Raw genomic sequence first — 25,567 nt, 5'->3', positions numbered from 1 at the left:
CTTTTCCCCTCACCATCCTCCCCTTACACCAGTCGAGACAGGAAGTGGGTGAGTGCACATGACAGCCTCTCGTTCATGTGAGAGCTGATTTCATCACTTCCTGTCTCAGGATGAGTCCTAAAAAGCTCTTCTGAGCCCAAGCGTAATTCACTCTGTGCAACCTGTCTCTCAGCTCAATTGCCATTTAATGGAGAGGAAGAAATCCCAACTAAAGTAGCTCTACCAGTGCTCTCCCTCTGGTATGAAATGAAGAGATGCTGTGCTCTTTGTGCTAAAATTGGAAAATTACCCCTGGTGGAAGAAGTTTAATACTTTCAGAGCAGAGATAATGCATAATTCCCTCCCAGCCTTTGCCTCCTGCGAGAGAAGAAAAATGAACTTGAAAAGGCAGGGGGTTGAAATCTGTGGGAAATCCCTTCAAGGGAAGTGGAAGTGGAATTATAGACTTGTACAACTGAGGGGACAGAAGTGGGAAATCCACAGTTGCAAGATGGCAGTCAGAGAAATCATCTTGTAATTCAGGACGAGCGAAACAAAGCGTTTCTTGGTCTTTGATGGCAACATCACTGAAGGGCAAAAATGACCAAAAATGAAATGGACAATGTGTGTGAGTAAAACTGCAGTAGAAACAGAAAAGTCAGTTTTTGTTACAATTGTGGCAGCAAGTCCCCTTTCTTTAACTCCTTCCAGTTGATAGAGCACTTCTATGTCCATTATCTAATTTGAGCCCAACTACCTTGAAAGCATTTATATCTTTATTTACTACATTTAACAATTGAGGAGGTGACCTTGGGCTTAAGGTTACAGAGCTAGTGGCTGGAATTGCTGGACTCAGTCCTGGGTCTTCTGACTTTAGATAACCTGTCCTTCCCTCTGCGCTGTCTCACACTTGCATTCCAAGGTCAGAGTTGCTCCTAGGATTGTTTTGTACCTGACACCGTGCTGTTAACGCATTTTTACCGCTTGATGGGTTTTGCTTATCAGAATTAATGATATCTAGCTTCCTTCCCCAAAAAATATCTATTGCCAAACATAGATCTTTCTTTCACATAGTGATTAGGCTCAACTATATTTTGCCCCTCCATTACATTTAAGACACATTTTAAGTTGGAATTTGGTAAACTGAGGAAGGTCGGAAATCTCCATCCCTGTAATTCTCAACCTTTTTGAGTAAGAAGGCCACTTGCCATCAGAGCTTTTAAAGTACTCCCTCATTATAGTATCTGCTGACTGAGAAAACAAGACATAGACTGAGAATCCCTTGCAATAACTGTAGGTTGGGACCCACCAGTCTGTTGGTGGTAAATGAGTGTCTGAAAGGAATTTGCTGCAGAAGCTTGTAGAGTATTTGCCAATACCATAATGTGTCTGCTCATTCTACCTCTCTGTAAAGAACCTAAAAGATAAGTTAGGTTCTCATTCTGCAGCTCATGGCTACCCTTCACCCCCCCTTCCCCCACCATAATACAGTGAAGCAACCGCTTTATTTTCCAGACCTTTATTAATCAACCCCTGATTCATGGTGTCGTCCCATTTAATTTACTTAAACTGGAGGAAGAATTGCGTGGAGATAATGAATCAGATCCAGTGGCAAGGGAAAGCCTCAGGTCGCAGACTTGTTTTGCCCCGTAGCCAGGAGGACAGATCTCCTTTCCAGTCCATATTTGGTCTCACTTCTTCACCCTGGAATTCTCACGCATGACTCCGTATTGAGGCCCCACGTTGCCAATTCTCCTTTCAAGCATGGACGTATCCTCAGAGGGGGAAAAGGCCGGCACGGAAGAGATATTTAATTCTACAAAATAATCTGAGCGGCGCACTGCGCAGGCTGATGGGGCGTGGTAGTCACCCAGGATGCATTACTAAGGAGCCAGGGCTTAGAATGTAAATCCCAAGATAAAATATGGAGATGGCGGCTAACTCTTTGTACAGAATATGAGAAACATCGCTATTGATGTAATTGAGCTATTGCTGATGTGTATAGAGGAGAAGGCATTGAGCCTTCAGGGCTGGAAAACCTGCTCCTGCCTGGGCACCGTCATTTCGTACGCCCATCCTCATCTGTAAAATGAGAGACATAGGTTAGGTTTCCCACAGCCTGATGCTCCAACTCTAAAATTCCACGACTAAGAAAATCTACTGAGGGTATCTATGTGAATCATCACCCGAAAGTGAAATGAATGATTTGGGGCGTTCAGAGGACACTGATGTGAGATTTTGACATTGCCGTACGTAAAGGACGATGGATGTATCACAGGGATACAGTACCCTGGAGCCTGTAAATGCTCTCTTTATCTGTTTTGTATAGTGAGTTTTATGTCTGAGACTTAAACTTTGACAGTGAAAACTTACAAAGGGGCGCCTGGGTGGCTCAGTCTCTTAAGCATCTTCCTTTGGCTCAGGTCATGATCCCAGGGTCCTGGATAGAGCCCTGAATCGGACTCCCTGCTCAGCGGGAAGACTGTTCTCCCTCTCCTTCCGCCTGCCTGTCCCCCTGTTTGTGCTCTCTTTCTGTGTGTGTGTGTCAAATAAATACATTAAAAAATCTTTAAAAAAAGAAAAGAAAAGAGAAAGAAAGAAAGAAAAAAAGAAAAAAGAAAAGAAAAGAAAACTTGCAAAATGGGCAAATGAAACTAGAGGTCCTTTCAGAATTGCAAAACTGGATCATAGGCAGTTTCCTTCTGAAAAAGTTGAAAGAATGGGAAACTGTCATTTAAAAATAGTATAAAACGAGAACCCTCTTTTTCCCCACTTTGCTAGGTGGGGGTGGGGATGTTTAGTGGGTTTACATGGAGGACAACCATGACTGGCTGTTTAAAATAGCAAGGAAGGCAGACGTTGTTACGCTTATTTCAATTTTGATTGGAAGGCTTTCTAGCAGCAGTGAGAAGCCTTAAGCTAATGTAAAAGGGAGGACGTGGTACTTCTGGTCTGCATGCCAGATCTTCCTCTTAGCTCAATTATTTTGTCCACGGGTGGCAATTTCTGATCAGTGCTACTGTAAGTCACAAAATAATTTCCTCTTTAGGGACTCATCGCGGAAGCCTGCAAGGCCAGAATTAAAATGAAGTAGTTTAGGAGTGGGCAGAGTTTATTATCAGCTGCTCACAATTTTAAAATGAAGATGGAGCACTTTGAAAAGAGCAGCAGAGTGTGTGAATTCTGATTGATCTTCGTCTGAAGCCCTTGGCTTGCTTTCCCCATGTTCCCCTCACCCTCTTGGGACACCTCCCCCCTTTTCACCCACAAACATGTAGAGAGAGCAGCCTGGCGGATCAGTAACGGCGGTGGATGGCGCACAAGGAATAGGGCAAGGCCTTTCTGGGATGGGTGCTGCAGGCTGCTTTCAGAGCACGTGCAACAGGATGGAACCCAGGGGGTGAGGTCACAGGAAGAGGTAGGCTTCCTGGAGGAGGTGACCCTAAGAGCCAGGGTTAGCCCTGCTAGCCTGGGAGGGGTTGGATGTAGGGAGGAGTCTTTGAGGGAACTTGGTGCATAAGGACACAGAAAAGGGGCATGAAGGGTGCAAATGGGGTGTGTGGAAAGAATGGGAGGGGGGACACAGGGCTGAGAGAAACTGGAAGTATTGTCCTCTTTTGAGTTACATTGGAGGCACAGTTAACTGTTTTCCATCTAAAAGGAAGTATTTGTGCCTCCACACCCCCCTCACATGCCCTCAGGGCACTTGCTGTGGACAGGAGCTGGAGGGGGGACAGAAGCTGCAGACCTTCCTTTCAATGGGGATTTGATGACTTCCCAGGGAGAATGGGTGAAGGGAGCAGAGCCCCAGGCAGAGGACAGAGGCCAGCCTGGGGACAGCAGGAGCTGCGTCCTGGGAGACAGCCTTGTAAGGAGGAGGTGGGAACTTCCATTGGATTTTTGCAACAAGGAAGTCCTTGGAGATCTTGGAACTTGGCTACACCCTGTGAGTGTAGCAGTGTAGGTGAAAACCAGAGGCCTGATCTCGATGCCCTTCTCTGTTCCTGGTTCAACCCCCCTTCTCCCAGTTCTTTGAATCTTTCCTTTGTCTGTAGAGCTTCCTGTCTCAACCTGGTTGGCTCTTCCTCACCGTCCTGGCCTTCCTTTCAGTCCTCCCCCACCATTCCCTAGCCACACACTGATTTCTGTCCTTATTTCAATGCAATTGGATAGTCTTTATTTTCAAAAGCAAGTTCATACTGATTTTTTTCTATGAAGGAAAAAAAATGAAACAAAATTACTTAAAGAGAGATTTTTAAATGATAGATCTTTTTTAAAAAAATATGCTTCTGTAGTGTGCTGTAGAAAAAAAGCTTTCTTCCCCCGTCCTTGGAAAGTGGGCCTTAAGACTGTTACATTGGTCGTGAAGTTTCATAAAATATAAACATTTTTTTAAATTAAGTCACCAAAAGTCCCCCCCCCCCCCCAATTTAAGAACAGTTTATTGTCTTCAGAGTTTATTCTGAGGTCAGTTTGGCGCCTGGAATGCATTTCCCCGGTTTAATTGTGGTGGCTTCACAGCCTCTGCCCAACATAGCAGAGGCCTCATTCGCTGTCTTGCAGCAGGGAAATTGCATTTCTGATCTCCCTGGTGCAGCTCAGCAGCCAGATTGAGGTCCTGCCCCAGGAACCCGGGGGCCAGAGATGCCACAGCAAGGAGGGGGCCGCCAGGGGGCAGCTGAGCGGTACGTGCCACCATGTGGCCTTACCCGCTCCTCAGGAGGACACCCTTTCTAGAAAACCCCTTGCTGGCCCCCTCCTGCAGCCCCCAGGGCTCCTGCCCTGGGGCAGCAGCCAGAACCAGGGAGGTTGCAGTCCCCAGGATGTCAGCCTGCAGGGGCCTCCCAGCCTGGCTTCCTCCCCCCATTCCTCCCCTACTCCAGAGGCAGCTCCTGGAGCCTCTCTTCTTACAAACCCTCTCAGTTCCTTCTTCTGAAATATATCTCCCTCCCCCCACTCACCATCAAGTCTCATCTGAACAATGGTGGTTGCCTATTACCTGTGTTGCTGGACTGAGGGAGGAGAAATTCAGGGCTCCCAGTGATATGTGACTTTCGGGTAAACAAGGAACAATGTTTTAGTAGCAGTGTTCCCTTTGTATTTTACCTGGCAACCTCTTCTGAAGGTCTCTGGCTTCCTCCTCCCAAGCTGCATAGAGTAGGCAAGGCCAATTACATAAATGTATGTGTGCGTTTTGTATTGCGGTGAAATATACATAACATAAAATTTTACCATTTTAACCATTTTTAAGTGTACAGTTCAGTGGCATGAAGTGCATCCACACTGTTATGCAGCCATTCCCAATATCCATCCCCAGAACTTTTTCATCTTCCCAAACTGGAAATCCCCACCCGTTGAACACGAACTCCCCATTGTCTTGTCTCCCCGGCCCCTGGGAACCACCCGTCTCTTCTCTGTCCCTGTGAGGTAGACCGCTTGAGGTGTCTCACCAGTAGGATGATTTTGAATCCCTGCTTCGTACCTTCAATGGATTCCCATCACATTTGTGAAATGTCTTGATGGCCTATGAGCTCAACTCCCCAGCATCCTGCCTTATTCCTATTGGTAGCCCACCAGCCTCTGTTCTATCTTAGTGCCTCTCCCAAGCCTCCTCCCAGAAGCTACCTCTTCTTCCATGCCCCCCCCCCAACCTCCTGTTCAAGGACACCTTCCCCGACCTTCCCTCCTAAAATAATTCCATCCCAAACCCCTGCTCACTCCATTCTTCTCTATCTTGGCCTCCTGTTCGTTTCTTTCAGAACGCTTACAGCAGTTTAAATGTTTTGATAAGTTTCAGTTTACCTTTTGTATCCCTAGCACTTAGTGCCATGTAAATAGTAGGTGCTCAATAATATTTGTTGAATGACTATGTTGACCAAAGTGGGGACTGCCTATATTCAGTTTAAGACAATAATTTCTTTATTCTCTGCTTCATAAGCTCTGGGTCACTATTCAAGTGTATTTAGCAGTAAAATATTTTCCTGATACATTTATTCTTTCTTTTCCTCCAAGTGTGTTTACTTTCCTGCACAAAACTTACCTTGTTGGTCTAAATAGAAGTGAGAAAAGAAGAAGGAAGTAGAACACAAGTATCTGGGCCTTGATGCAAAGACAAAGAGCTGCTTTGTTTCTCCTTGTCAGTGGAATAGAGAATGCCAGAAGGAATGAGAAATTATAGGGAAAGGTTTAACACTGAAGCCAGTAGCGGATGCATTAAACTTGGGGGGGGGGGGAATACCGAGCAAGGTTTTCATTCCACTGTGTCCCTCGGATCCTTTGGCGGCCTCTCCCTGGGGCTGGGGAGAGCCCTGTGTCTGTGCCTGCAGCAGCCAACAGAGGCGAGAATACTGGAATTCAAGTGGCAATGGGGCTGGCTGATTCTTCTTCCAACGTCAGGATTTCCAGCTCCTGTCAAGTGTTCTATCCACATCTCCTCCCGTGTCTAGAACATAATTGTCTGGGTGACACCTTGTATTGCAGAACCAACTGCTTGCACATTTGCTAATGAAGATCATTTTCATACTTTCTTCCTATGGAAGATCCAGACCTTCTATCTCCCTGCCTACCCCCGCCAGGAACCCCAGCTTTGAGGTCCACCCTCCCTGCTCATTGTAGCTGTCCCTGGATCCCTGGACACTTGTCACTGCCATGCTTCAGCCCTTTCTCCCTCCAGCCCCTGGAGACCCTGCCGTTGTTTGTAGGGATCCAGGCAGGTAAGCCTTCAGACTCAGGCCTGTCTCTCTGTTTTTTGACTTCTCTCTTCCAGGACTCTGTCCTCTCTCCTCCACTGCCCCACATAGGCTGATGACCAATAGCTGTACCCCTCCACAAGTCCGAGCTGGTCCACTGGCCCCCATCTGTCTGGATCCCCACCCCACCCCCCGGGACTCCACCTCCAGCAGTCACTTCCCAGCACTCCCGACCCATCGAACCCTCCAACTGTTCCCATGTCTCCACTCCCCTCGTTCTTTCTCTTCTGACCAGGCTTCTGCAGACCCACTTAGGGCTCTCCCTTTGTCATAGGTTCCTTACGTCCAACTCTTTACCTGTTTTGGCTCCATATCTCACAGCTGCCACCGATGCTGATGTGACACACTGGCTTTTTGTACTTGTAATTCAAGTCCAGTAATGGAGGTGCCTAATACTCCTCAGGCTCCCAGACAGCTCTTTCTCACCTTCTCCTCCTCCTCCACCCCCAAGCCTTACCTTCTCCCCTTTCCCTCCCTCAGTGGATTTCTTTGCTGTCTCTTTTGCCAGCAGGAGAAAGCCGCTCCCCTCCTCCTGGTGGGACAGCACCCTACATCAAGCACCAGGTCCCATCCCGTCTTGCCATTTCAAGACATTGTTCTAGAAATTCCACATTAGCGTTTCCCCCTCATTTCTGTGCCAGTCTCAAAGGAATTACAAGTTCTCCCTTTCCTCCATCTCTCTCTCCACCTACCTCCACCTCCATTTTTCTCCTCCCTTTGTGTAGGGTCAAAAGCCCTGGAAGGACTGTCCTCATTTTTCCTAATTCCTCTCCTTCCTCCTACTTTTGAACTCGGCACTGTTCAGCCATACAGGTCCTGGCAAGTTGTGCTTGATCCCACCACACTGAGTCCAAGGTCATTCCTCTGCCTCTTCTCTGCCTGCTGACAATGGTTGGGGCAGCTGGTCCCTGCCTCCTCCCAGACATGCTCTCTTCACTTGGCTTCTGGGATGCCATTCCCACTGGCCATTTCCTCCTCATCTCCCAACATTTAAACATGGGAGGGTCCCAGAGCTCAGCCCTAGGACCTTCTCTTTCTCCACACTGACCTCCTAAGTGATCCCATTGAAAGTGTTGTGTCACTTTCCTGGAGCTGCCGTAACAAATTCCCACCATCTAGGTGGCCTAAAACATCAGGGATTTATTCTCTCACAGTTCTGGGCACCAGGAGTCCCAAATAAAGATGTCAGCTCGGCTGTGCTCCCTCCAAAGGTTCGGGGGGTCAGGGGGAACCCTTCCTTGCCTGTCCACCTCCTGGCTCCTGGTGCTCCCTGGCTTGTGGCAACAATGCTTCACTCTGACTCTTTCTTCACAGGCCTTGTCCTCTGCATCCATGTCTCAAATCCCCCTCTGCCATTCTCTTACAAGACACCGGTCATGGACACCGACCGGTCATTGGATTTAGGACCCGCCCTAAACCCAGGATGGGACTCCATGGTGAGATCCTTAACTAATTCAGTCTACAAAGACTCCTATTTTCAAATAAGTCACATTCCGAGGGTCCAGGTGACCATGAATTGAGGGGGGACTCTATTTGACCCAGCACAGTTGTCTATATCTGAGTCTTCCAAAATGTCTCTCTCTCGCTCGCTCTGTCTGCTCCCCTGAGCTAAGTGCTGACTCAGCATCTCCTCATGGATGTGTATCAGGCACGTCAGACTCAGCACTGCCCGAACTGAGCGCCGGTCCTTCCCCCTCCAGAACCTGCCACCCCGAGCTTTCTCCCCTTCTGATGGCGGTCCCTCCATCCTTCCAGTCACTCGTCAGGCCCTGACCTTGAAGTCATTGTTGGCCCTCTTTCTCCTACATCCAGTCCTTTAGCAAATCAGGTGATTCTACCTTTCCAACAGATTCACGTTCCTAATTCCTCCGGCGTTGTCACTGACCCAAGTCCCACGCTCTCTCTCAAAACAAGTTACTGAGAAGCTGCCTAATGAGTCTTGTGCTTTGGCTCTTGCTTCCTCCAGAGCCCATGTGTAATGCCGCGGCCAGAGTGCTGCTCTCAAAACCAAATCAGATCAACATCCTCCTCTTCTCAGCCTCCAGTTGCTCTGTGCCTCACTCGGAAGACGAGCTGAAGGCCCCACGGTGGCCATCTGCCTGCCGTGGTAGTCTTGCCATAGACTAGCTTTCAGAAGTTCCATCTTTTCATAAATGGTTTGTTCTTTTATTTGTGTGGAAGTCTGTGTCACAGACTTTCCTGGACTTGCCTTATCATAAGACTCCCCTTGGGTCCTTGTTTAAAATCTATGGATTTCTGGGTCCTTCTCTTTGATATCAGTAATTAAAAAGCAGGGCCCAGGACAAGCTGCAGGTGTCCTGTGGGCTTGGATGCGTCTGGAAAGCACTTCCCTTGAGAATTTGCTGAATTCAGCGAGTGATCATTTTTCTAGGTCATACATCTTGAAAAGTACAGCTGACCTTTGGACAACGCAGGTGTTATGGGCACTGACACCCCCCCCCCAAGCAGCTGAAAATCTGTGTATAACTTTTGGTTCCCCCCAGACATAACTACTAGATTGAAGCCTTACTGATAACATAACGTCAGTTAACACATATTTTCTATGTTATACATATCACATACTGTATTACAATAAAGTAAGCTAAAGAGAAAAAATGTTACTAAGCAAATCCTAAGGAAGGGGTGCCTGGTGGCTCAGTAAGGTAAGCGTCTGCCTTTGGCTCAGGTCATGATCCCAGGGTCCTGGGATCAAGTCCAGTGTCGGGCTCCCTGCTGCAGGGGGCAGTCTGCTTCTCCCTCTCCCTCTGCCTCTGTGTGCTCTCTCTCAAATAAATAAATAAGTAAGTCCTTTTTTAAAAAAGAGAAAAAGATCAGGCTCCTCTGCTATGAGCCTGCTTCTCCCTCTCCCACTCCCCCTGCTTGTGTTCCCTCTCTCGCTGGCTGTCTCTATCTCTGTCGAATAAATAAATAAAATCTTTAAAAAAAAGAGAGAGAGAAAAAGAAAATCATAAGAAGGATACATTTATAGTACTGTATTTATCCACAAAAATCCACATAGAATCCCGTGCAGTTTGAACCTGTGTTGTTCAGTAGTCAAGCGTACTTGCTTCTTTTCCTGTAACTGGTGGGGAGGTCTCCCTCCTTTGAGGTCGTGAAGACCAGTAACTGTTTCCTCCAGTCAGTAGGCACAGAGGAAGTCTACCCGGTGAACAAAATACTTGACGATGCTTTTTCCTCAGGTTCAGCCCTTCCAGCTCCCCCTCCTGCTCCCATATCGTCAGGAAAGGAACACACGTGAGAGGCAACCTTAGCGGGCTCCATTCATAAACACATGTTATTTTGGAAACTTATTTCAAGAGGGTTGAAATATAAATAAAGATGATAGCAAATCTGTCTCAGGCATATTTGGAATTGATCAGATCTCATGGTAGATTTCTTTAAATGGGTCACAGGAAAATAAGTCAGGGATTAATTTCAGAGCTAGAGCTCAGGCTTTGCCCGGGAGTTCTTTCCAGCCAATGAAACGCAAGTTCTTGGAAGTATTTTGTTGGAGTTGAAATGTAGCACCTGTGCTTGTATATTGTCTTCAGTTCTTAGCTGTCTGACCCAGGGTATGTCTGTCGGCCCCACTGGGAAGTAAACTCCACAAGGTAGGGCCTACGTTTAGTTGCCCGGCACCCGGAACAGGCCCAGGCTCCTAGCAGGCAGGCTGACTGGGTGCAGATAAATGGAAGATCGTCCTCAGGCTAATGGAAGACCCTGCCTCGGAACAACAGTGATCTTCAGTCTTTTAATGTACTCGAGTGTCCTCTGGGTGTGGTATCCAGTGAAGCCACAAGTGACTAGACGCTCAGTTACACCCCTAGCTGCTTTGTGTTAACTTGTGGCCTCTGCATGCATGATACGATCATATAAATGTGAGTACATACTTAGTGAATAATCCTGGAGGTCTTTCAAGGTTCCTATAACAAAAAACAAATGTTTATGCTCTGGGATATTCTGGGAAAATGTGATCCATATCAGATCTCCTTTTTTTTTTTTTTAATATAGGGTTTTTTCCTTATTAGAAGTCAGTGCAGGAGCACGTGGATGGCTCAGCTGGTTAAGCATCTGTCTGCCTTCCACTCAGGTCATAATCTCAGGGCCTGGGATCAAGTTCCACATCGGGCTGTCTGCTCAGCAGGCAGTCTGCTTCTCCCTCTCCCTCAGTGATCTCTCTCGCTTTCTTTTTCTCTCAAATAAATAAATAAAATCTTAAAAAAAAAATCAGTGCACACTTATGATAGAATTATTGAAAAAAATGAAAAAATAGTATTCAGATGCTATTATTCTTTTTACAAGCTTTTTTGTGTGTTCTTATGCTATATTTCAGTTTTATTTTATTTGTTTACTGATTTTTTAAACATTGTATCGATAATGGGTTAAAAAATGAAAAGTCTATACTATAGCTTAGAAACTAAAAACCCTGACTGCTTGGTCCCAATTTTAGCAACTCTAATGCATCTTTTCAGGTACCAGCATAGATTATGGCCATTCCTCCCCAGCCCCCATGGAAATGCATGATACGTACTCATGCTGTAATTCTATAGCTTAATGTATCTGGGCTACTTTTTATATCAGTGTAGAAGGATCCCCCTCATTCTTTTAAAGCTGCTTATCTCTGCTCCTGTATAGATGTCCTGTAGTTTATTTAACCATTGCGTTATTGATGGACATTTATGTTATTTTCTGGGGTTTTTTTGTTTGTTTTTACTGTAAGAAACAGTATATGGGCTAGGCCGGTGATGGGTAGTAAGGAGGGCATGTATTGCATGGTGCACTGGGTGTTACACGCAAGTGATGAATCATGGAACTTTATATCAGAAACTAGGGATGTACTGTATGGTGACTAACATAATAAAATAAAAAAATATTATTAAAAAAAAAGAAACAGTATATGTGGAAGAGCCTTCTCTACATGTTTCTATACGTGTGCAAGTGTGTTTGAATGATAAATTGTAGGTTGTGAATCTACCAAAAGTGTGCATACATTTTAAATTTTGATAGTTATTCCTGAAAGTCTTTCAAAAGGAATGAGAATGCCTTTTGCTTCATCCCCTTGCCCAAAGCAGATATTGTTATCATTCTCTAATCCAGTCCAGTAAGTCAAATTTAGCATTCATTGCAATTTATGTTTATTTAATATAGATGAGGTCAAACACCTTTTTCTATATTTATTCTTTCAGTTTATTTTTCTGGGAGCTCTTTCTTTAAACTTTCACTCATTTTTTTCAATCAACTCATCACCGTCTATTTTATTTCTGATTTCAATTAGGTTTGTACCCTATGTGCTGTTTTGTATGTATTGGACTGAATATCGTCATTTTTCACTTTATGAAAAATCCTTCACAAACATATACATATCTTTGCATACAATATTCAACTCCTATGATTATATCACAATTTCCTTAACATTCCCTTATAGATTAACATAAGAAGACTCTCCAATTCTTCACTAATACATACAACAATACAAAACATTTCTGCGGACAAACCTTTACGTACTTTATTTCCTTACTTGAGAACCCCCGCCCTTCCTCTGCCTCCGGTAGCCAGATAACCAGATCAGAACAGGAATGTTTTAAGTCTCTTAACATTCCCATCTTGTTCTCACGGAGCAAAATTTGGCATTTGAACAGAGTGAATTGTTTCTCAGCTTGAGGTGTTTGGGGGGAATATCTGGGTTAGTTCACATGCCACCTCGGAGGTGATCCGTATTCAAGCTCAGAAATTAGGCATTGGTTTTTCTCTTTTCCTCCCTCAGTTGGAGCAGGAGTGAACCGTTTGCTTCGTTCTCCTTTCAGAGTGGTAAGCAGGAGCATGGCTCGTGAGCCACAGATCGAGGAGTAGTTCACTTAGATTGTCGTGGTAGCAGCAACACTGACGTAGCAGAGGGGACAGTAAGCAAAGGCGGTTTCCAATCCCTGAGTGCCATTTACCCACTGTGCAGAAGTGCTGAGTCTCTTTCACGACAGGGATGGTGGGGGAATCTTTGGCAGGTCATCCCTTTACTTTCTCAGGCAGTTGGTAGAAGGGAGCGGGCTGGGCATGCAGGGTCCGGAAGTCGGCTTCTGCCAAGGTTGGTGGCAGCCTCTCAGCCAAAGGGAGCCGGCAGGCGGAGGGCTGCCAGCTGGCGTGCCCGGGGCTGCACTTGCATACGGTGCCGGCAGCTTCCCGCCACTTGTCCTTCGGCTCAAGATCAGCTCTACTGTTTGTCATTTCGCCATTATGAGCCCAATCTGGATTTGGGCTCTTTCTTTCTGTGATTAAGATCAGTAGCAGTAGTAGTCACGGGAGCAATAATCTTGCATCGAGCCTTTTTCCATTCTCCTTGTCACTCTCATCTGGGCTTTACCAGGTTGCTAAGATTATCATCACCGTTTTGCAGAGTGGAAAGCTTGAGGCTTCAAGAAGAAACTCACCCCCGTTTTGTATAAACCCAAGCTGAGTCATTCTAAAGTTTCTGAACCCTCATCACAACTGTCTGACTCTGTCCTGAGGCATCATCGGTAATCCCTCTCCTTCCTGCCAGTCCCTAGCTATGATTCACATGATGGCCAGGTTCAGCTGAGGCTAGATTGAGGAGGTGCCGGAGGGGAAGAAGTGACGTGGGAGGACCTGTGGCTGCTTCCCGCTTTGGTCTGGTCCCGCCCAGGCGTGCATGGGTGCTCCCATCTGGTGTGCCGCCGTGAGCTGCCACACCTCGTCCTTCATCGGAAGCTGCATTGCACAGGTGGGTGGGTGATGAGTGCTCTGCTGGCCGCTCTCCCCACAGCAAAGAGTCTTCGCTGGGTGTTCATCCTGCTTTCCAGGACAATTTTATGTGTGTGTGTTTGGGGGGGGGGTGCAAAATACATAGAACATAAGACTCACCATTGTAATTATTTTTAGGTGCGCAGTTCAATGGCAATAAGTACATTCATGTTGTTGTGTAGTCATCACCACCGCCCGTCTCCAGAACTTTTCTCATCTTGCAAAAATAAAACTCTATACCCACTAAACAACTCCCCATTCTCCCTCCCACTGGCCTTTGACAACCACCCTTCTCCTTTCTGTCTCTATGAATTTGACTGCTCGAAGTACATAATATGAGTGGGATCATACAGTATTTGCCCTTTTGTGACTAGCTTATTTCACTCAACGTAGTGTCCTCAATTTTCATCCATGCATGTGTCAAAATTTCATTTCTTTTTAAGGCTCAGTGATATTCCATTGTGGGTATAGATCACATTTTGTTTATCCATTCATTCATCAATGGACACTTAGGTTGCTTCCAACTTTTGGCTCTTGCGAAAAATACTACTATGAATAGGGATGTACAAATATCTGTTACATATTGTACAAACACCTTTTAATTTTGAGGGGGGGATATACCCAGAAATGGAATTGATGGATCACAGAGTAATTCCATGTTTGTTTGGTAATTTTTTTAAGAACACCCATTCTGTCTTCCGTATGGCTGCACCATTTTACATTCCCACCAGCAGAGCAGGAGGGTTGCAATTTCTCCACATCCTCACCAACACTTGTTATTTTCTGCTTTTTTGTTTGTTTGTTTTTTGCTTGTTTGTCTTTGTAATAGCCATCCTCGTGGGTGTGAAGTAGTTCAACAAGTTTTCATAAGAGAATATCTATGGAAATTAGTTGAAAAATGTGTTTTGCTAAAGAAGGTGAATCTCCTTCACGGAAATTTACTGATTTGACTATGATTTTCAGTGACATTATGAGTGTCTCCCTGAGACATCCTTGCATACTGTTGGATGGATTAAATGTTGACCAGTCACAGGAACCTCACCTGCCCTAAGTTTGCATATACCAGACTGCCCTCATCTTTGAGCTTTGAACGTAGTCTGACAGACTGAAAACTTTAACTTGGCCACTTTATACACTATCTTGTTTTTTTTATTTCTCCTTTCCCTCCTTTTACCTTCCTGTGAGCATTCCACTGTTTGTACCTCTTTGTAAAGGAGAAGCCAGTCTAGATGAAAGGTTAAGAGCACAGGTGATGGGACCAGCCAGACTTGCAGTCAAATCCAAGTTTATCCAGGAAAAAATTACCTTCTCCAAGACTCAGCTTCCACATCTTTACTGTGAATATTGCCTGTCTCATAGGCTTGTTTTAAGGATTATAAATGCCTGGCCAGGTGCCTGGGCAGAGTAAACAGCCAATGTAATCGTCACCATCACCACCATCATCAAAGTAATACATTTCACTACTCCTTAGTTTCACTTGAAAGAGAAGAATAAAGAAAAACAATAATAACCATGTAAAGCTAAAACAACATTTCTAAGAAATTTTCACGCCAAAACACATCAAGGAATGAGCTCTCTGTTCCATCTCTTCCTCTACCAAATTACAGATTGAAGAGTGTAGGACTCCAGTATGGAAAGATCAATGAATATTAATAGAAAAGTGTTTCTATAAAAACTATCAAGGGCTATAAAACAAATGTTGCCATATTTGGAGTACAGAGGGAATGTGTTCCTACTTAAGCTTTCTTTCTGAAAGCTCCCTGTCGTCTTTACATTCTATTTTTCTGTGGTCATTAAATGGTTGTTAGGTCAGTTAGGATTGTCCCTAGGGGCTCCCTGTTACAAAGGATCCTTCACATAGACTGTAGGTTTTACCCAATTGCTTTTCATTGGTTCCATGCCAACTTATTAATATTATCATTATCATTATTTCACAAGCTTCCTGGGACTTTTGAAAGTGATTGATTATTTGAATTCTATTTTTCCCAAGTGTAGGAAGGAAATACATATCTAAAGAATGAAGTTATCGAAGCCTACTAGGACAGGTAAAGCAATAAAACCAGATTTTTATTCTTTGCTGCCTTTTGGCACTTTTCTTGTTTAATTTCTCTCATTGCTTGTCTAGATGACAAATGTTTTCCAACCAGCCAATTCTAAGACAGGTTGTATTTTCAGTTCCAGATTCTCATTTAGCCTGGAATTTCCTGGGGCAGATTTTAGCTTTGCTTGAGAGATCACATTGAGTCCCTCAATTAGGTTCCTTTCATTCCTTTATTCCCTCCGTCATCTGACTCAAATGTGGGCTTCTTCTCATTAAAATAAAAAATAACTCACTAAGCAAGATAGCTTGTTATTTGCCAATTTCTCAGAAAAGTGATAGTAATTAGGATGAATACAGGAACACCAGAGCAAGACTTCCAGAGCAAGGCAGTCCACACAAACATTTTGTTATTTGTCCAAAGCATCACTCAGATTCTCTGGGGAAAGCAGCCCAGTGTGTGTGCCAAGCAAGCCATCCATAGAGCACAGGCTTGGGAAGGGCTACTGAAGGCTCAGAGCCCGAGCATCTGAACAGGAGAGAGCCTGCTGGAAGCTGGGATGTACGTACTGTGTGGGATGCTAGGTTGACACGCTTCTGATTGGGCCTCTAAGAAAAACAGGAAAAGATGAGTGGCCTCTGTGGTCATTGCTAGCAAGGAAGGTCACTTGCGAGGAGGATTATTTGAGCTCTGCTTTGGTATGTAAAAACATAATTGAGATTTTTTTTTTCCCTCTAGAGCTGTATTCCACATAAAATAAGCCCATTGGCCATTTACCCAGTGGCTGGAGCCCTTAGGTATTTCCTGCCCCAGGCAGAACTGTACTGAGGTCCCCAGTTGGTCACTGGCAACTCACTTCTCAGTGAATATATTTGATGATGGAAGCTGTGCGTCACTCAGAGAGTGGGAGCCGTGTTGCCTTCCTCAGAGCAGCCCAGGCAGGGGTGTGTGAAGAGGGTCTGCTGAGCTCCCCGCCATGTTTACTCCTCTTTTTGGGAAGAGGAACACAGACTTTCCACCTAAACGTTAATGTTGGAGGAGGAATTTAAATGAGTTAGCTCAGCTCAAATACTTCTGAAAACTTTGGTCTGATTTCTGACCTTGTACCCTGGGGAAAAAATGTATTTGCAAAGTATATAGAACTCTAGATTTTGTGCTCCGTCCCCACTTTGCGCATCGTAAGTGTGCACACGGGCATGTATGGGTGTATATGTGTTTGTGCGTAGTCGAAAATGATGAGGAGAGGGAGCAGAGGCTGTAGAGCTTTACAAAATGTTGTCGTTCTGGAAACTGGCCACGTGCTTATATGTATTTGTGTGTATGTAAGATCACATCTGTAGATACGAATATATCAGAAAACAGACACCCGCTGGCAACACTACCATGTGGAGTGTGCCCGTAGGGCCCTCTGAGATGCTGAGGAGGGTCTGAAATGCACCCCTGATCCCACTCCCCCACCGGCCAAGACAGCTGGGTCGCCTGCCCTGGAGGACATGGCACCTTCTAACTTGTTGTGGGCCATGGAGGGTACGTCTGTTGGGAGGGATGATACTTTCCGTCTCATGCCAGCAGCAGAAGAGGCAGGCCAGTGTATTTGGGATCAGGACATTTGATAATACCTTTTTTCTCTGGTGGCATGTGTGTTTTTAGCCCGTTCGTTTCCCCCATGCAGACTCTGTATGAGCCATTTCTTTTCTTCTGATGTTGCATCTAAAAGGCCTCTCTGAAAAACTGCATAGAAACTCAGCTTCTTGAGCACCTGACAAGACAAGACTGCCCTTTACCTTGGGGAACAGCATTTTTCATATGGCTCCTTTGCCTAGAACTTGCACCAGGTACTCGATGCCTGGAACTTCACCAGAGCGCATGTGGGTTACTGGCTCAGGGTCACTGTCTTAATTCCTCTCAGCCCCTCCAGGACGGCAGAACACAAGACACACACACACACACACACACACACACACACCCAAAAGGGAGAAATGTCATCATTATATATTTCCACTGAAGGGACAGAAAGAGGAACTAAGAAATGTGCATTTGCCATGCTCTGTGAGCTGAAGACCATGAGAAATGCAAAGCACACCTAAACGTAAGTCAGTTAGCTTTAACCCCAGAGTAGAAAAACATCACTAACATTGTCTTCTTACATGATTGCCCTCACCTTAGGTAATGGGGACACTTTTTATTTCAACTTTCCAGAAGCTTCACACCCTGACTCTCTCATACAGAGTTAGGAATGAGTACAGGAACACGAGAGACATGCTTCATTCCCCTGTTAGCCTCAGCAGGGAGTTTACAAGAGTTGAGGTCTTCTCGCATCTGTACATCACCGGGCCTGGCGTTGTGAGGCCACTGTGGTCCAGGATGAAGAGAATCTTTTTATATGATTTAAAACATGAAGATCAAATCATTCCCAAGTCCTCCAAGTAATGGCCCAGCCCCAGTACCATGATATATATAGAGAGAGACCACCGTCCCCTGTCTCCAAGCCGTGAAGCTGGAGGAGTCTCTCCCTGAGTGAGAGGAAACACAGAGGCTGAAGACACATATGTGGAGCTGTTAATGGACTAGGTCCAAGGTCAGCCAAGGCATTCCCAGCACCTCAAGCATCTGGCCCTGAACCTTAGCCTGCTCCCACGTGACACCTCCCTCCTGGCCCAGGCTCCTTACTGCACACCTTGTTCCTTCTGTGGCTTGAGCTGAGTTGTATGGGAGCTCCCCCTCCCATTATGAGGACAGCAATCCACTTGCGAGGTTGTAGGTAAGTGTTGAGACTAAGAGCTCCTTCCAATCTATGTAAAACTTTGTTTTTTTTTTTAAAATAAGATTTTATTTATTAATTTGAGAGAGAGAGAGAGCTCCCCGCCAAGCCAGGGAGCATGATGCAGGGCTCTATCCCAGGACTCCGGGATCATGACCTGAGCCGAAGGCAGACGCTTAACCAACCCAAGCCACCCAGGTGTCCCCTTATGTAGAACTTTGATTCATAAAATAGCTTAAGTTTAAAAGCATATGACCTAGTGTGCTGCTTCTGAAACTTTACTGTGTGTGCACAGCACCCGGAAATCTTGTTAAAATTCGGATTCTGAATGAATAAATCTGGGTCCGAGTCCAAAATGCCGCACTTTGCCAAGCTCCCCCATGGTGTTAAGGCTGCTCCTGGCCCGAGGGCCACACTTTGTGTCACGAGGGCCTAGAGCGGTTCTCCACCGGGACTGCCCATTGGAATTACCTGGGGAGGCCCCACTCCCATAGATTCAGGTGTAATTGGTTGAGGGTGAAGCCTAGGTGGTGGTGGTATTCAAAGATCCCCAGGGACACAGCCAAAGTTGAGAAATACAAGCATAGGGTTAAGACTTAAGTGCTAAATGCACAGAAGGGAAATTCAATTGACTTCCAAACATTGCACTAACATGTGGTGTGGCTCGGAAAGAAATTTCCTTTCAGCCTCATGAGAGTTCTAAGGGGAATGGCAGTTCAGCTTTTTTTTTTTTAATAACATTTAGATCATTAAAATCCGCCAGCAAGAATAAGAGAGACATGGACGGTCGGTGCCGTGTCCTAGAGGCTCTGTCCGTGCCACCAGCACACATCTGTGTGGGTCAGTCTGCGTACCAGGGGCCCTGCGGAGCTTCTCAGGGCCACACGGCCAAGGGCAAGTGCAGACCCAGCTTGAGATGGCTGCCCACTTCGGCCCTTGGGGGATCCTGCTCCAGTTTGTACATAGCTATTGGAATGTGACCTAAGGGCCCCAGGACAGGAATGTGCACGCCCTACACCTGCCCTGAGGGATTTACATTCCTGCGGCGATCTTAGGTAAACAGAGGAAGAGCAGGGGGCCCTGGGACCACGCACATTAGCAGAGGAGAGTCGGGTATGGCTCCTTAGAGGAAGTGACATCTCCACTGAGGCCTTCGGAATGACTTGGCTGGGCCCAGGGACCAAGAGTGTATGTCCTAAGCAGAGGCAGCTCTGGAACCAGGATACAGGACAGGAGCTGGTCACGGGGGAGGAAGCAAGGGGGCTGAGCAGGGGCCGGGTCACACGGGCCCTCCGCAGCAGTGGTAAGGAGTTCAGACACTGGGGCACCTGGGTGGCTCAGTCGCTTAAGCATCTGTCTTCGGCTCAGGTCATGATTTCGTCAGGGTCCTGGGATCGAGTCCTGCATCTGACTCCCTGCTCAGCAGGGAGTCTGCTTCTCCCTCTGCGTGCTGCTCCCCCTGCTTGTGTTCACTCTCTCTCTCTCTCTTTCTGACAAATAAATAAATAAAATCTATTAAAAAAAAAAAAAAGAGTTCAGACCTTGTCTTGAAGCTAGTTTGAAGCAGGTAGTGACCTGGTTGGACTTGCACCGAGGATTTAAGCATTCCTGTGGAGGGATGTGGCGGCCCAGACCGTCACGAAGCAAGGGCAGGCCAGGCTGGCCAGGCAGGAACCTGACTCCAACGGCACCTGGTCGGGGTCATGCAGCCTGGTCTTCTGCACTTGACCAGCACTGCTCCAGGGCCACGCGTGCTACTCTTGCTTGGAAAAACTGTGTGCTATTAAATTGTCATTTCTACAAAAGCAAAAGATCAGACCTCTGTTGTTCTTCTGATGTATGATTTTCTCTGTTCAAAACAATATTCCTTGGTGTCAGTCAGATGCGAACTGCTGGGCTGATGGGACATTGAGACCTGCCCAAGTGTGTGCTGATTATTATACGCCAGCCAGACTTTGTGGCCACCAAAATCTCATCTGCCCAATTCCTGCAACAGTAGCTGGCAACAGAGTATTCTGGTACTATTGAAAACCCAGCGCATTTCCTAAAGAACTTTCTGAGAAGAGGCTTGGTGACAAGGTTGAAGGTTCCAATAGATGCACGTGAAAACAGACAAGGTACAAGGTGTGGCTTCTGCCTGGAGGTGTTTACTGTCAGGCAGGCATAACAACAGGTGCACGAAACAGCATAAAAATAAAGGCAGAGCTATGATCAGTAGGGGCAGATGGTTTTTGTACAAATTGACCATTGAGGGTGGGTAGAGAGTGAAGAGCCATCATCCAAGAGGAGTTCAGGGAGGACCATCTGGGCAGAAGGTAAACCTAGGGATTGGCTGGGAGAGGGAGGAAAGACGGTCCAGGGGAGGGTCCAGGAGAAGCAAAGCCAGTAGTAAGCTAAGCTCCAGGCGAAATGGCCCGACCTCACTGAAAGGGGCTTTGAACTGAGGGCACAAGTGGGGAAAGCCAGGTCCTCAGAGCAGGCTTCGAGATAGAATCCAGAAGAATACATTCATTCCTATGTGACAGAATCCTAATTAGAGCTGTCCTCCTCACTGCTCACCAGATCCTGCTCCGTATGTAGTTCACTCCTTCCTTCCTTTTGTCCATCCTTGATTCTTCCCTTCCTTCCTTCCTTCTAGATCCTTATCTTTATAATTTGGTAATGTGTTCCCTAAACATCTCATTTTGATTTCCTTAAAAACCCAGTTTTCTAGCAGGCAATGAAGTAGTAGTTTCACCTCCCCTACTTCATGGTTTTGTTTAAATCTTGGACTCTCTCCTGCTGTCATGCTTTATGGTTGGGGTCAATCTCTCCATTCCTCCTGGAACACTGAGCGGGGAGAACTTGGAGAACCGGTTCTGCGGCCTGTTGATTAACTGGACTGCAAGGATGCTGCTGACCAAGGACGTCCTGTTCCTGATACCCCAGTCATTTATTCGTATTAGCATGTCACTTTCTCCAGCTCCGTTTGCTCATTTGAACCACTGGGATCATGATATCTGTGTCTCTACGTGCAAGAATTTAGCAGGATCTTAAAAAGATTCCCCACACATTAGAAAATGTCAAGACATGCAACTATGTTAAAAATCCCGTTGAGACGTGATCCCTATCATTGGAGATTTGGGGTGGGGACAGTTATTTTAGAAAGGACTCAAAATAGTCATTGTAATTTACTCATTGTGTTGAAAACTTGAATGATCAGAATAACTTACATGAAGGGATTTCAGGAACTTGTAAGTCTTCTGGTTATCCTCGATGGTCCTCTGTGAGAGCCTACCCTAAATTGAAAATGAGAGCCTCTTTCTGGTTTCAGATTGCGGAGGGAATGGCGTACATTGAGAGGAAGAACTACATTCACCGAGACCTACGAGCAGCAAACGTTCTGGTCTCTGAGTCACTCATGTGCAAAATTGCAGATTTTGGCCTTGCTCGAGTAATCGAAGATAATGAGTACACAGCAAGGGAAGGTATGTTGTCCCCACCATCTTTACGATCTTTACATGTTTTGTTATTTAGGGGTTTTGGGGTCTGTTTTTTTGTTGTTGTTGTTGTTGTTTTGGTTTGTTGTTTTTTTTTTACAAAGCAATTACAATAGTCATCCTTAAAAAAAAAGAACCCATTTGGTAAAATGTTCACAATGTACCATAGTTGCTGTTTGTGGGTTTGTTCTAATATTTTGTTTTTAAAAATTATTCTCTTGATTAACTCCACATACTGTTTATAAAGTTTACAGATGTTGTCATTTGTATTTCAATTAAGCAAAGGAAAACAAAAAGACTTGGCAAGTTCAAAATTCTTTGTTTATATTGTATGTTCAAGCTTTTTACCCAAACAATGAAGTACACTGTTCCTAACTATAGAGAAGACATTTGCAACAATAATTCTGTATCCTGTATTCTGGCCTTTTCATTGCAAATTAAAACTTGGAAATTCTCACACACAGAGAAGTAAATGTAATGCACTCCTTTATAACCACGTTCCATGTTCTACACATATTAAAACACACAGAGAGAGCGCCTGGGTGGCTCAGTCGGTTGAGCATCTGCCTTTGGCTCAGGGCATGATCCCAGGGTCCTGGGATCGAGTCCTGCATCAGGCTCCTTGCTCAGTGGGGAGTCTGCTTCTCCCCATGCTCATGCTCTCTCTCTCTCTCTGACAAATAAGTGAATAAAATCTTTAAAAAGAGGGGCGCCTGGGTGGCACAGCGGTTAAGCGTCTGCCTTCGGCTCAGAGCGTGATCCCGGCATTATGGGATCGAGTCCCACATCAGGCTCCTCTGCTATGAGCCTGCTTCTTCCTCTCCCACTCCCCCTGCTTGTGTTCCCTCTCTCGCTGGCTGTCTCTATCTCTGTCAAATAAATAAATAAAATCTTTAAAAAAAAAAATCTTTAAAAAGAAATGAAGTGAGGGAGGGAGGGCGGGAGGGAGGAAGGAAAGAAGGAAGATAGATGGCAGCTTGAGAGCATTGTTTTGATTGGTTTAGTGTCTCTTGTGCTCATGATGTTTCAGGCAGTTCTCCTCCTGCCTCAAGATTGTGTTCTCTTAGGTGGGTGACAACTTATCCTCCACAAAAAGGCAGGTGAAGGAAAACAGTCTGAGGAAAGGGAGTGGAAAATAATAACTAAAATGTAGTGAGGAGTTGCAGTATGGCAGGCACTATTCTAAGTGCTTTTCTTTTCTTTTTCTTTTTTTAAAGATTTATTTATTTATTTTAGAGAGAGGGAGAGAGCACAAGGCAGGGAGGAGCAGAGGGAGAGGGAGAGGGAGACTCTCAAGCAGACTCCCCAGTGGGCATGGAGCCTGACACGGGGCTCGATCCCAGGACCCTGAGATCATGACTGAGCTGAAATCAAGAGCCAGGTGTTTAACTGACTGAGCCATCTAGGTGCCACTCTAAGTGCTTTTCATACGTTATCTCATTTATGTTTACAGTAACCCTATGTAATAAGCCATATCGTTGTTGTTATTATCATCATTCCCACTTTATAGGTGAGGCCACAGAGAGGTTCAGCACCTTCTAAGGTCCCATAGTAAGTGGGAGAGCCAAGAACCAAACCCAGGAGATGTAGCCTCAAAGTTCACCCGCTAGAACGTATTCCACCGGCTCTGTGGAATTGGACAAGACTGGTGCCTCACAAAAATAACTCTTCTTGTGTGAGACAGGTGGCTTAGTGCAGAGAGCATGGGTTCTAGGATTAAATAGTAGCCATTTTTTCAGGGCCACAATAATATTTACCTTTTGTTGGTATTAACCCTCTGCCATGCATGCAGATCACCCCAGTTAACTCTGGCACCAACCTTAGGGAGGTTCTGTCTCCTCATTTTACAGATGAAGGTGCTGAGAAAGCCCAGAGACAGTAAGTGGCTTGCCAGGGTCACACCAAGTTGGAAACAGCAGAACCAGGATTCAGACCAAGATGCACTGTGTGGGACTGACACCCCCCCCCCCCAGTCAGGACCCTCCTGGAGCCACCTGCCCCACCCCCCACCCTTCCCCCTGCCGCTGCCCAGCCATGCAGGGTCAATTCCCAGAACGTGCAACAGTGAGTGCCCTGCACACCCTACGTAGCTGTTCTGTGAGGCTTTCTGCTGTCTTTCTGATCTTGTTCAGGTTTCCAGTCTGGGTCTGACCCCACAAGAAATTCTAAAGCAAAGACCTAAGAAAAGCAAACAGGTTTAAAATCTTTTAAAATGGTGGGTGGGAACCCCTAGACTTTCCAGGATATAGGGATCACATTCTGTGCCTGAGTCCCTACTTTCCTCGAGGTGTCCCTGCAAGTTACCCCCGAGCCAGGTTTGTCCCTTAGCCTCTCCAGCTCCCCGTGAGAATCCCAGTGGCATTACTGTCTCTCTCTGGGCAGATCACGGTACTACCCAGTTCCTAGAACTAGTAATGTTTGGGCTGAGCAAATGAAAGCAGGAGACCTTAACATTTGGAGTAGTATTTAAAATCCCAGTTGATATGGGCTTACAGAGATTTGTCCACAAGAATGTGAGCATCAGGAGCTATTTATATCCCATATAAACACAGTTTGGGTTCGTTGGAGAACATTTGAACTGAAGATGTATGCTTTAGAGGCTGCTGTTGGGGGACAAATACACAAGCTAAGAACAAACACATTTACATTCTGTGTCATGTTCTTTTGTTTAAAGCGGGCTCGTTATGATGTCTCTGGGAGGATACACACGAAACTTTGCTTCTCACAAGGGGAATGCCCGAAAGGGAAACAGGGGAGGGAGGCAGCTATTTTCAGTATAACATTTTTGTACCATCTCTGTTGTGTACTATGTGCATGCATTACCTATTCAAAAGAAATAGTTAAAATTTTCCCCAAAAGAAGGAACGTATGAAGGCGACGTGCCCATGACTTTTTTGTTTCAGCTCAGAGGCCCAAGTAAGACATGTCTTCTCCCTTAGGTGCCAAATTCCCCATTAAGTGGACAGCTCCGGAAGCAATCAACTTCGGATGCTTCACGATTAAGTCTGATGTGTGGTCCTTTGGAATTCTCCTGTATGAGATCGTCACCTATGGGAAAATTCCCTACCCAGGTACCGTTTCCTTACCTATTTCCATTCAAGGGGTCTGTATGAGAAAAAAAGCCAAATGGTAGGAGGCATAAAAACATAAACCCATATCCAAAAGCTAAGAATAAGCCCTTTGTTCTAGATGATGATTTGGGGTGGAAAGTGTTCTAAAAATGCTTAGACACTTCTCTGCCTTCTTATTTGATTGCGTGCATCTTCTTTTCTCCCCCCCGCCCCCCAGCAACGAATTCCACCTCTTAGTGCCTAGAAGGTACTGGCACCATCACGGGTGTTGCAGATATGAGGATGGAGTAGAAGGTTAGACACAGGTGCTCCTCCGAAGCAGTGCACCTGATGGAGGAGGGAAGAGACACAGGAATGAGGATTCGCGGTGCTTTTGCGTTAGTTTTGAAACAGATTTGTATCAAGTACTTCGGAACCTCTGCCTCTTTGGGAAATAACCACCTCTGTTTATCAGTGAAAGATCTTTCTGATCTGTAACTTACTGAATGTGAGGACATCATTCGGTGTGTCTAGATTCCTAACACCGAAAGCCCTTGGAGCCAGATCGCACCAGCCTTCCCTTTAACTGAGATCGCAGCCTGAATGTGCAAGAAGGATTTCTCCCAAAGCCTTCACGTTAATGTTAGGCTTTTTACAAAATCGATGGATATGATGAATTTAAAATTAAATCTTTAATGTTTAAATCATTCCCTCATTGGAAAACCATCTGAGGGTGCCGGGCACCCCCGAGGGGCCC

At 45.7% G+C, this 25,567-nt stretch overlaps 1 protein-coding gene across 6 annotated transcripts in view; it reads left to right on the top strand.

The window, feature by feature from the left end:
• Window positions 1–25,567, top strand: part of LYN (LYN proto-oncogene, Src family tyrosine kinase) — a 118,059-nt gene that overhangs the window by 82,684 nt on the left and 9,808 nt on the right. For all 6 annotated transcript variants that reach the window (XM_045789072.2, XM_045789070.2, XM_087864873.1 and 3 more), the window contains exons 11-12: window positions 21,595–21,748; window positions 24,700–24,831. In XM_045789072.2, the coding sequence (XP_045645028.1) occupies window positions 21,595–21,748; window positions 24,700–24,831 (286 nt within the window). The remainder of the gene's footprint in view (window positions 1–21,594; window positions 21,749–24,699; window positions 24,832–25,567) is intronic.

Source organism: Ursus americanus, chromosome 9 (assembly GCF_024610735.1).
Source record: "Ursus americanus isolate L20-20 chromosome 9, mUrsAme1.1.p, whole genome shotgun sequence".
Classification (NCBI taxonomy): domain Eukaryota; kingdom Metazoa; phylum Chordata; class Mammalia; order Carnivora; family Ursidae; genus Ursus; species Ursus americanus.
Note: the sequence above shows the minus strand (reverse complement) of the source record. Positions and strands in the feature narration are given on the sequence as shown.